A 12,523-nucleotide genomic window follows, 5' to 3' on the forward strand; every position below is an offset into this window, starting at 1 on the left:
GCAGAGGGTAGTGGGTGCCTGGAACTCGCTACCGGAGGAGGTAGTGGAAGCAGGGACGATAGGGACATTTAAGGGGCATCTTGACAAATATATGAATAGGATGGGAATAGAAGGATACGGACCCAGGAAGTGTAGAAGATTGTAGTTTAGTCGGGCAGCATGGTCGGCACGGGCTTGGAGGGCCGAAGGGCCTGTTCCTGTGCTGTACATTTCTTTGTTCTTTGTTCTTTGTTCTATTTAAGATGCATCTAGACAGATACATGAACGGGCGGGGAACAGAGGGAAGTAGATCCTTGGAAAGTAGAAGACAGGTTTAGATAAAGGATCTGGATCGGCGCAGGCTGGGAGGGCCGAAGGGCCTGTTCCTGTGCTGTAATTTTCTCTGTTCTTTGTTCTTTGTTAAGGAAGTTTTAAATATGTTTCTACTTATACACAAAGTTAGCATGCAAGTTCAGCTGATAATTCTGAAGGCAAATGGAACTGAAGGCCTATATTGCAAGGGGATGGAGTATAATAGTCGGGAAGTATTGTGCAGGGTATTTGTGAGCCCACGCCAAGAGCATTGAAAAGATTCATTGGATCAATTCCTGGGCTGAAGGTGTTGCCTGATGAGGAAATGCTGAGCAGGTTGGGCCTATACCTGCTCAGTAGCACCGAGCTATGGTGCAGCACGGTAGCCTTGTGGATAGCACAATTGCTTCACAGCTCCAGGGTCCCAGGTTCGATTCCGGCTTGGGTCACTGTCTGTGCGGAGTCTGCACATCCTCCCCGTGTGTGCGTGGGTTTCCTCCGGGTGCTCCGGTTTCCTCCCACAGTCCAAAGATGTGCAGGTTAGGTGGATTGGCCATGATTAATTGCCCTTAATGCCCAAAATTGCCCTTAGTGTTGGGTGGGGCTACTGGGTTATGGGTATAGGGTGGAGGTGTTGACCTTGGGTAGGGTGCTCTTTCCAAGAGCCGGTGCAGACTCGATGGGCCGAATGGCCTCCTTCTGCACTGTAAATTCTATGATAATCTATGATACCCATTGGAGTTTACAGGAATGAGAGAACATCTAAAATTCTGAGGCTCTTGACAGGTCTCATGGAAGAATCTAGAACAATTGGATAGAGTTTCATAATAAGGGGACTCTCATTTAACACATAGGTGAGGATGAATTTCCTCTCTTGGAGGATTTGGGATCTTTGGAATTCTCTGTGCTCGAGACCAGAACAAGCTCAAGGGACTACATGGCCGTCTCCTGTTTCTCTGTTCGTGCACAATAAATATACAAAGGAAATCTGGGCCATTAACACTAAATTCGAATTATATTGACGGAAAGATTGTGGACTAATTCCAACGAGATTGCTTTGAAATTGCTTTTCATCTGTTCTCAGTTATAAACTCATCTTCATGAAATATGAAGACTTTTTCATGGAAATGTCATTATATATGGTTATAAGGACTAATGACTTGCTACCTTGGCAGTTAAATATGTTAATAGTCTCATATAGTTAAGTAGGACATTTAAACTGACAAGATTGTTGTTTTCTGTTTGTCTAACCCGAAAAAGATTATGGGTGAAAATAGCTGGGGCAACTGAACTCAAAAATGTTGATTACTCACAGCTGTTATTTTAGAAACAGTAACAGTGGCTCAAAGGTTCAGTTGACTTTAATTGAAGAATGCAAGGATAAAATTATTCCAACCAGAGTTGAAAAGCTCTTTTGAAGCACAGTTGTACACGTGCACTCCTTGGCTTTAGAACAGTGAGGCTTAATTCCATAACGTAAACTTCTCTGGGGTACTGTTACTCCAGAGCTGGAACTAATTTTATAGTGTGAGATGCCTTCTTGTTTATTTCCTTTGTTCCCATTTTATTTTCTTAGTTTTGGTCCTTGAACTTTAAGCAGAGGACTCAAGCTGAAGTAGCCTGCTTGTCAAGACATTGTGTTCCTAGGTTTTGTATTTTTGGAGAGGGGAAACTTGTTGGCGACGAATGAATCTTTGGAACCGGCTTTGGAGGAAGTTGGTTGGCTGGCATTCGGTGTGTTGGCCAGGGACAGTGTTCTGCCTGACAACAGTCAGTGATTGGTTCCTGCGTGATGCTTTCTGAGAGAGCTTGACAGAAGTGTTTAGATCTTGGAAATGAAAAGAAAAGTCTCTCTCTCTCGTTGCTGAAGTAAAGAACTGTTTTGTTGTTCTAAAACTGGTGAGTGCCTGGCATAACTTTACTGTAAACTTGAAAGGTCCTGCATCTACTGAAAAAATAGACAACCGTGCTAGGGAAAACCATTTCATTCCAAGAAGGAAGATGTACCGAAAAAAAAAGCTGAACCTCAGAAAGACACTTACTAGAAGCCATCCTAGTACATCAAAGATCCTTTATCTTCTTTTTAAATCATATTTTCTTTATCTCTCAATCACTTCCCCCTTCCCCTGTGTTGTTTGTCTGTCTGTGTGTGTGTGTGTGTGTGTGTAGAGAGTGGGGATGGTTAGAAAGGGGGAGGGGGTTGGTGGTTAGAAAAGGGGTATTGGATAGCCAGTTGTATTTTTTGCCTATTTAATTATAATTGCTATTAATAATAAAAGGTTACTTGTGTCTAAATTTTACAAACCTGGTGAATATAGGGAGGGAGGCAGCACGGTGGCACAGTGGTTAGTACTGCTGCCTCACAGCGCCAAGGACCCGGGTTCAATTCTTACCTCGGGTGACTGTCTGTGTGGAGTTTGCACTTCCTCCCCATATCTGTGTGGATTTCCCCCGGGTTCTCTGTTTTTCTCCCACCGTCCAAAGATGTGCAGGTTAGGTGGATTGGAAATGCTAGGTGGGGTTACAAGGATATAGTGGGGGGATAGGGCCTAGGTTAGGGGGCTCTTTCAGAAGGTCGGTGCAGAGCCGTGGGCTGAATAGCCTCATTAGGCACTGTAGGGGTTCTACGATTCTTTGAACTCAATCAAAGCCACTTGTATTCAGGGTAATTCAAATTTCACCTGTGTTGTGACTCCGGGTCAAGTGGGGCTGGAATTGACCACACCCTAGCCCAGGGGGTCGTGACAATAGATGTAGGTATTAAAAGTTTAAAAGACTACAATATAAAGACTGAACAAAATGTTTGGAGTAATAAGTTAAAGGTAGATTTTCTTCTTTATATCCATTTCCTGGGTTCATTGTTCTACCATAGACTTATTCAAGATATCTGCTTATAACTAAAACTGCCACCACATTAGATTTCTCACTAACTCAGTGGGGATACATTGGGGACAGGAGTTAGCCATTTAGCCCTTTGAGCCGGCTCCACTTTTCATAGAACTATAAAATCATCCAGTGCAGACGAGGCCCTTCAGCTTATCGAACTCCACCAACACAAAACTACTCTAAAGTAGTTAAATCTGGGATTTTACCTAACAAATATTTTAGGGAAAATTCTATGCAAGGGGTGTTCCAAGAATAGTTTACCCAATGAATGGTGTGTGGTTAATAGTTCCCAGTGGATTAACATAACAAACACTCAACAAAACAATGTGACTGAGGAAAGGTTACGGATAGACCTTGCTTGTGTAAAAGAAATGTGAGAAAGAAAATAAATCTCCAAGATAAAATGGGTCGAAGCAGATCATTTGTAGGATTGCCTTACAGACAGAAATGCTTGCACAAAGGGACTATTGGGGGTTCAGTAGAGGGTTGTCTTGGTGTACAGATTATGGAAATCCTTTTTTTCTTTTTCTCGTTTTTTGAAATATTGTTTGTATATTAGGAAATTCTGATTTGAAGAAATGAGGTGCATCTGTTCCTGGTAAGTTAATTGTATTATTAAAGTTAAGGATATACAGGTGAATGGAATTGATTAATTACGTATCTTGAGAGTCAATCAAGAGAGATTTGACCCATTTCTTTGCCTGGGTATACGGTTTATCTTCACGGACACAGTTGTGCTTGTGTATGCTTTTATTGATGGTTACCATTTGCAAAAATGAGTTGGTTCAGCGAGCGGACATTCGAGGGGTTTGTCTGCCTCTCTTCCGTGGATATGACCATGTCTGCATGTCCCTGGAAAGGGACTATTACTACAGGACTGGGGGCTTTTCACAGTAACTTCATTGCAGTGTTAATGTAAGCCTACTTGTGACAATAATAAAGATTAATATTATCAGCACTTCTATGATCAGAGGTTTCACCTGAATGCTTGAAGTCTTCTGTAATTGCTGGGTGTCTGGGTGTGTGTGAGGGGGTTATGGGGATGGGGGGATGCTGAGGGGGATGGTGGGGGGGGGGGGGCTGCTGGAGTGCATCATCACCACCTGATTTTCAGTGTTATGATTCAGCCTGTAGTTTCTAAATTACTGAAGATAGAAGTGCTGCTCATAATAATAATCTTTATTGTCACAAGTAGGCTCACATCAACACTGTCATGAAGTTACTGTGAAAATCCCCTAGTCGCCACATTCTTGTTCAGGTACACAGAGGGAGAATTTAGAATGTCCAATTCACCTAACAAACACGTCTTTTTGGGTCATGTGGGAGGAAACCGGAACATCCGGAGGCAACCCACGCAGACACGGGGAGAACGTGCAGACTCCGTACAGTGACCCAAGTTGGGAATCAAATTTAGGTCCCTGGCACTGGAGATGGTGGCAACGCCAACACTGGCTGGAGGCGGCACCCCATATGCTGATCAGTAATAGATGATTGAATTGATTTCCCAGCAAATGTTCTCTGCAATGATGGGAGTAATACATGGGGATTGTGCGCGCGTAAATTTCATCCATCTGTAAAATATAATTTAAAGTGAGACTTGGCCTAAAAGCCACAGACGTTCACAGTGACCGATGATCGGAATTCAGCCGGTGCCTCATTGATGATGGGTTCCTTGTTTTGCAGGAACTGATAACAACTTTATATATAGGCTTTCTGGGTCTGATATTCTCTTCCTATTTTGTGTACCTGGCTGAGAAAGATGCAGTTGATGAGAAAGGGATGACTGGATTTGGAAGTTATGCTGATGCCTTGTGGTGGGGCGTGGTGAGTTCTGTATTTTCTACAATATCGTCAGTGGCGTTTTCACATGAGAGTAAGATTAGTGAAATTTGCTCTCATGATGCACTTTAGGGTTAGTATTTTTCAGTATAACATTTTTTTTTAAATCGCAAAGCTCCAAAGGACACATTTTTGAAATGACAATTACCAAAATACTCAATTTGTACTTTGTACTGCTGCCACTCAATTGGCTGCAGTGTTGTAAAAGAAATGAAGCAGGAATGGAAATCCTGCATGCTGATTAAAAAAAAGAGACTCTCTTGATGTCATGAAACTCTAGGTCGGCTCCCGGGATAGTCCAATGTCATGGCCTATGTTGTTTGCAATGGAATCAATCCAGGGCACATACGACCTCTTTCCTTTTGGTGATACCATGGAGTGCCTCAAGAGAGATCTTACATACCTCCCTGCAGCAGAAGGGATAACATTGAAAACAAGATTTAAACAAAGCTTTTGAATGTTCACTGTCTTCAGTCAGGATAAACTTTGATTTAAAAGTACCCCATCAGACTTACTTCACATTTTGCATAATTCAAGATGCAAACCTTGTCTAAGGAAATTTTACCGAAGAAATATCAAGCAAAATTGTTGAGTTTTCATATTAATAAATAAGATGGAGGACGCATTTTGAATAAAAAATACTTTATCTGTTAGCAATGGTTTACGTCCCGAATTCCACAAAAACTCCACAGATAGTGACGGCATAAAGTTTCTCTTTTAAATTTAAAGCTTATTGCAAACTGCACTTAGTAATTTCACCCATCTTGCCTTTTTCTCTTAGGTAACGGTTACAACAATTGGATATGGTGACAAAGTTCCACAGACATGGATTGGAAAGACAATAGCATCTTGCTTCTCTGTCTTTGCTATATCTTTCTTTGCACTTCCAGCAGTAAGTAAATTGCCCACCTTTCCCTGCTCAACATTGCTTTTCTCCTTTGAATGTCAGGAATAATAAGATTATGGACAAAATTCCTTTCCCCCAATAAGTGCCATTTTGGGTGGGTGTGGTGGGTGATTCCCGCAGGATGTTTGGGCCCGAGCCAGATCGGTCTTCACTCACCCTTAGTCATTTTGTTTGGAGCTTGGGGAGTTTCTCACTGAAAAATCGCAAACTTGGAATTTTTTTCTGCAATGGGGAACGAATGACGCTGATCGGGGCGCCATTTTTGAAGGTTGCCCAGATGTCAAAGTTAGGTTGAGGGTTCCCCACAGCCCCTATCCACAGACATTGTGACCCCCCCCCTCTGTATATATGGACAATACCCCTAACCCTCGACCCCGGAGGGGAAACTCCCCAATCACTAAAGTCCGCATGACCCCCCCCACAGCACTCAGGCCTGAGGGTGACCTGGACCCACACCCATCCATCCTCGACGGCATCGGAGCGTTGCCCCCCCTCCCCCACCCAAGTGAGCATACCCCGCTTTGGGGTCACTGAGGGCACCTCCACCTTAAAGGTCCCCTCCTGTCAATCCGCCTACCCCTTATAGGTTCTGCCCCCGTTCACCCCCCCCCCCCACCCTTCATAACCCCCCTTCATATACCCTCAACGTTCATGGGCATAGCTCCCCTCAGGCCTTGCTCCTATACCCTGGCAGTGTCAACCTGTCACCTGGGCGTTGTCCCCTCAGTGCCAGGATAACATTGCCAGTGTGCCAAGGTGGCACTGCCAGGGTGCCAGGTTGGCACTGCCAGGGTGCCAGGTTAACACTGCCAGGGTGCCAGGTTAACACTGCCAGGGTGCCAGGTTGTCACTGCCAGGGTGCCAGGTTGGCACTGCCAGGGTGCCAGGTTAACACTGCCAGGGTGCCAGGTTAACACTGCCAGGGTGCCAGGTTGGCACTGCCAGGGTGCCAGGTTAACACTGCCAGGGTGCCAGGTTAACACTGCCAGGGTGCCAGGTTAACATTGCCAGGGTGCCAGGTTGACACTGCCAGGCTGCCAGGTTGACACTACCAGGATGGCAGGCAAGGGCTGCCCTGCCTAGTCCCTGACCACCCGGGGGGTTCCAATGACCTGCAACCCCCCCCCCCCCCCCCCGACCTGGCCATCATGTCTAGTTTCCGTTTGGAGACCAATACTGTTTCGCACCGATGTCGGGCTTCCGAGGGAGGGCCGTGACTACCGGGAGGTGGGAGACAGCAGCTGCGAATGGACTGTACATATTCAAATGAGTTTAATGACTCATTTAAATATGCTGATCTGGATCATGGCCAGTGAGGTCTTGATCCGAATTGCGTGGGGTGTTGCATGGGGCAGGGGCATCGTGACCCGCTCAACACTTGGTTGAAACCTGTTTTTGGCCTCTCTCGCTCTGCACCAAACATAACGGGATCAGGATCAGGGCTGGGCGCAATGCAGTGGGAAAATCACGGCCTATGTCTTGTGCATGGGCTGGATACACATGCATACTCTCCTTAAACTGCACAATATAGTACATGATGAATCAAGTTTAGAGAGGGGTAGGGGGCATGTTAGAAGAACCAGCTGACTAGGAGAACAAGGACGTGATGTATCCGAATGGGGACAGAGTCACGTAGCGCGAGAGTAGCTGGGTGCTTCCAAGCGCGTAAGCGCTGAGAAACACTCCACTATCCAAAACCCACCTGAGTAGATCGGAGGCCTCAGCGGGGAACTCCCCAACGAGGCCGCAATTAGCCCTGTTTTCTGCCATTTTTAATTGGCGTCCCGATCCCTTGAGTCCCCAACTCGATCCCCGAAGCCCCCCAAGCCGCAACACACCTATAAGGGGGTCTTCGGACGTCCCCGCACCTGGGCAGGGCACCGCCGAGCCCGATCCCCATCATGTGACAAATGCCAGCCTGGCACCCCCTGCTGCCACAATACACCCAATCGCGTTTCCCGATTCCAGCGTCAGCCGATGGAGAATCCAGCCCATCATAATACAATAATAATCTTTATCATTGTCACAAGTAGGCTTACATTAACACTGCAATGAAGTTACTGTGAAAAGCCCCTCGTCGCCACATTCCGGCGCCTGTTCGGGTACACTAAGGGAGATTTCTAAATTATCACATCCACGACATTACTTCTTCAAATAATTGAGCGGGGTTGGTTAAACATGACCCTCCTTTTAGAAATACCTGTTGACTGATCTTTTTTTGTTGTTTGCAGAGGCGCGATCTATCCGAATGGGAACAGAGTCCCCAAGCGAGCGTGTTTAGCCGAGCAGAGCTGAAAAACACTACGCTTTTGATCGCCCATTTGGGTAGATATGGGCCTTAGAGGGGAACACCCCAATGAGGCCACACTTGGTCCATGACTGGAGCTCCTCAGTGCAGGAGAGGATTTAAAAATGGCATCCCAATCTCTTGACCCCCTGATATGACCTCCTAACCCCTGCAAAGCCCAACCTCACCTATAGGGGGTCCTCAGGCCCCCGCGCAACCAGGCAGGGCATCCAGCGGGTCTGATCCACAGCTTGGGGAAAATGCCAGCTTGGCCGTGCCCATCTTGGCCGTGCCAGGGTGGCATCCAGGTGGTACTGCCAGGGTGCCAGGCTGGAGGCTGGCAGTGCAAGTGTCAAGGTGCCCAGGTAGCACCAACAGTACCAGGGTGCCACCCTGCACAAAGGGCAATCACCTGGGTTCCTCCAATCTTCTGGGAGAACCCCCCCTCCCCATGGGTGCTGTTCCATCTGGTCCCTGTTTGTGGAGACCAGCACTGAACGGGGCTCACCCAAGATCTCCAAGGCGAGGGGGTGTTAGATCCCCCGCCTTGGGTAGATTGTGGAAGTGCAGATTAGTGTGATGCCAGCTGTCTGACTCTTACATTAGCAAGACTCTAATACGCAGATTTGCTAAAATGTGATCCTTCCCACAATAGGCGAGATTCACATCACGCCATCTCACGAGATCGCGTTAGATCTCACGAGACGTAGCGAGCTGGATAGATCCCAGAAAGGAGATCTCCTGGCATCTACCGGCTGTGCCGCACGCCTTTCGGGGGCAACGTGGCTGGTAGATCGCGCTCCCAATGTTTTTCTCTTCCAACTTTGAGAAAGGATTTCAGTATACTTCCTACCACTGATGTTAAGCAAACTGGCTTATAATTCCCTGAACCGGTTCTTTCTCTCTGAGTTAAAAAAAAGATGACTTTTATACCGTGCCTTTTCCCTCTATAACTTTGTTATTTTTCCATATTTAGTTTGATATTTTACCGGAATTAATTTGGTACCAGGGGTGGATTGCATAGTTCACAAAAGAAGTCTCATAATGTCGTCTAATAATTTTGCTTTGAACTGCTGTGACATGCTTTCATGATGCTTTCATGATGTGTTCAATTTTAAGGGCATATTGGGGTCTGGATTTGCTCTCAAGGTGCAACAGAAACAGCGTCAAAAGCATTTCAGTCGGCAAATACCTGCCGCCGCCTCCCTCATTCAGGTATGCATTGCAAATATAGTATTTATGTCAACATAAACCACAAGGAGATTTGAATTAGTGCATTATACTGTAGACCAGTTGATAACAAAAGAATGAAGGGGTTATTCAAGATGGCAGCCCAATAGCGGGAATCCCTTGTATCTCACGGCGTGCATAGATTTGCATGGTGTGAAACACTGAATTGCAACCTGCTTTACGACTGCAAGGGGATCAGGAAGCTATTGCAATTCAGCTCCGGTGGGAGAACATAGGGCTGGATCCTCCGCTTCGCCAGCAGCGCACTCACAACTGCGGATTTACCGACGGCGTGGGGTGGCCACAATGGGAAACCCCATTGGCCGGCTGTCGGGACGGAGGATCCTGCTGCTGGCGGGGGCACGGCACCAGAAAACGGCTGTGGAGAATCCCGACTATAGTCTCCCAAACGGAGATTCCTGCCTCCTTTCCATTATCTATATTATCTTTTTCAAACTGTCAGACAGTGAATAGAGGGACACTGCAGGGATCGGTGCTGGGACCCCAGCTAGCCACTCTATATATTAATAATTCAGATGAAGGAACAAAATGTAATATCTCCAAATTTGCAGATAACACAAAGCTGGGTGGGAGGGTGAGCTGTGAGGAGGACTCAGAGATGCTTCAGTGTAATTTGGATAAGTTGAGTGAGTGGCAAATGAATGGCAGATGCAGTATAATTTGGATCCATGCGAGGTTATCCATTTCGGTAGCAGAAAATGGAACGCAGACTATTATCTGAATGGCCATAAATTAGGAGAGAGGAATGTGCAATGAGATCTGGGTGTCCTGGGTGTTCAGTACACCAGTCACTGAAGGTAAGCGTGCCGGTACAGGAGGTGGTAAAGAAGGCTAATGGTATGTTGGACTTCATTGCGAGAGGATTTGAGTACAGGAGCAGGGATGTCTTGCTGCAATTACACAGGGCCTTGGTGAGGTCACACCTGGAATATTGTGGGCAGTTTTGGTCTTATCTGAGGAAGGATGTTCTTGCTGTGGAGGGAGAGCAGCGAAGGTTTACCAGACTGATTCCTGGGATGGTGGGATTGTCATATGAGGAGAAATTGGAGTCGGCTAGCACTGTATTCGCTGGAGTTCAGAAGAATGAGGGGGGAATGTCATAAAAACCTATAAAATTCAATAAATAATAATCATAGAATTTACAGTGCAGAAGGAGGCCATTCGGCCCATCGAGTCTGCGCCGGCTCTTAGAAAGAGCACCCTACCCAAGGTCAACACCTCCACCCTATCCCCATAACCAATTAACCCCACCCAACACTAAGGGCAATTTTGGACACTAAGGGCAATTTAGAACATAGAACATAGAAAACATAGAAAATACAGCACAGAACAGGCCCTTCGGCCCACGATGTTGTGCCGAACCTTTGTCCTAGATTAATCATAGATTATCATTGAATTTACAGTGCAGAAGGAGGCCATTCGGCCCTTTGAGTCTGCACCGGCTCTTGGAAAGAGCACCCTACCCAAGGTCAACACCTCCACCCTATCCCCATAACCAAGTAACCCCACCCAACACTAAGGGCAATTTTGGACACTAAGGGCAATTTATCATGGCCAATCCACCTAACCTGCACATCTTTGGACTGTGGGAGGAAACTGGAGCACCCAGAGGAAACCCACGCACACACGGGGGGGATGTGCAGACTCTGCACAGTCAGTGACCCAAGCCGGAATTGAACCTGGGACCCTGAAGCTGTGAAGCAATTGTGCTATCCACAATGCTACCGTGCTGCCCTAAACGTCTGACAGGACTAGACAGGGCAGATGCAAGAAGGATGTTCCCAATGGTGGGGGTGTCCAGAACTAGGGGTCCCAGCCTGAGGATACGGGGTAGACCATTTAGGACAGAGATGAGGAGAAATTTCTTCACCCAGAGAGCGGTGAGCCTGTGGAATTCGCCACTACAGAAAGTAGTTGAAGCCAAACACAGGGCGGGATTCTCCGGTCCTCGAGTCGGGTTTTCCGGTGCGGCGCGCCCTCACCGGCAGCGGGATTCTCCGTTCCCACAACCGCCCAATGGGGTTCCCATTGTGGCCACCCCGCGCCTTTGGAAACTCATGGGTGTGGCCGCAGACCGGAGGATCCCGCTGACGGAGAATTCCGCGATGTATCTTTTCAAGAAACAGTTAGATATAGCTGGGGCGAGGGGGTTCAAGGGATATCGGGGGAAGGTGGGGTAAGGCTTGAAGGGTCGAAGGGCCTCCTTCTGCTCCTATTTTCTATGTTTCTATATAGTGCATGAACTACCTTGACTGCACAACACAAAATTATCCAAACCATGTCCATTAAATGGCATAGTATATGCAACAGTAAGTCCGGACTCAAATAACTCTAGGTTGATCCCAGAGTTGAGGGGATTAGATTATGATGAGAGGTTGAGTAGACTGGGACTGTACTCATTGGAGTTTAGAAGGATGCGGGGGGATCTTATTGAGACATATAAAATTATGAAGGGAATAGATAGGATAGATGCGGGCAGGTTGTTTCCACTGGTCGGGGAAAGCAGAACTAGGGGGCATAGCCTCAAAATAAGGGGAGGTAGATTTAGAATGGAGTGTAGGAGGAACTTCTTCACCCAAAGGGTTGTGAATCTTTGGAATTCCTTGCCCAGTGAAGCAGTTGAGGCTCCTTCTTTAAACGTTTTTAAGAAAAAGATAGCTGCCTTTCTAAAGAATAAAGGGATTAAGGGTTATGGTGTACAGGCCGGAGAGTGGAGCTGAGTCCACAAAGATCAGCCATGATCTCATTAAATGGCGGAGCAGGCTCGAGGGGCCAGATGGCCTACTCCTGTTCCTAATTCTAATGTTCTTATGTTCTTTATGTAGCTTTAACTGGTGTATTTGTTTTGTAAATTTTACATATCAAATCTAGAAAGGAAATTAAGTGGCTCTTTTCCCTTGCACACATGGGATAATTGGAAATATAAATGGTTCAATTAAACATTTGGAGCATTGCTGGAAATAGAAGGGATTGAGGCACATGATAAACTGGTGCCTAGGCTTACTTGAAATCTCCTGTGAAAGGTACATCTTAAATAGACAGTTTGTGAGTCAAAAGCCCTA

General features: G+C 46.5%; 1 protein-coding gene across 1 annotated transcript in view; it reads left to right on the forward strand.

Annotated features, from left to right (window-relative positions):
- kcnq1.2 (potassium voltage-gated channel, KQT-like subfamily, member 1.2) overlaps positions 1-12,292 on the forward strand; it is a 162,614-nt gene extending 150,322 nt beyond the window's left edge. The window contains exons 6-9 of the mRNA XM_072484001.1: positions 4,861-5,001; positions 5,798-5,908; positions 9,330-9,425; positions 12,287-12,292. Coding sequence (XP_072340102.1) covers positions 4,861-5,001; positions 5,798-5,908; positions 9,330-9,425; positions 12,287-12,292 — 354 coding nt within the window. The remainder of the gene's footprint in view (positions 1-4,860; positions 5,002-5,797; positions 5,909-9,329; positions 9,426-12,286) is intronic.
- The last annotated feature ends 231 nt before the right edge of the window (positions 12,293-12,523 follow it).

Source organism: Scyliorhinus torazame, chromosome 19, assembly GCF_047496885.1.
Source record: "Scyliorhinus torazame isolate Kashiwa2021f chromosome 19, sScyTor2.1, whole genome shotgun sequence".
NCBI classification, from domain to species: domain Eukaryota; kingdom Metazoa; phylum Chordata; class Chondrichthyes; order Carcharhiniformes; family Scyliorhinidae; genus Scyliorhinus; species Scyliorhinus torazame.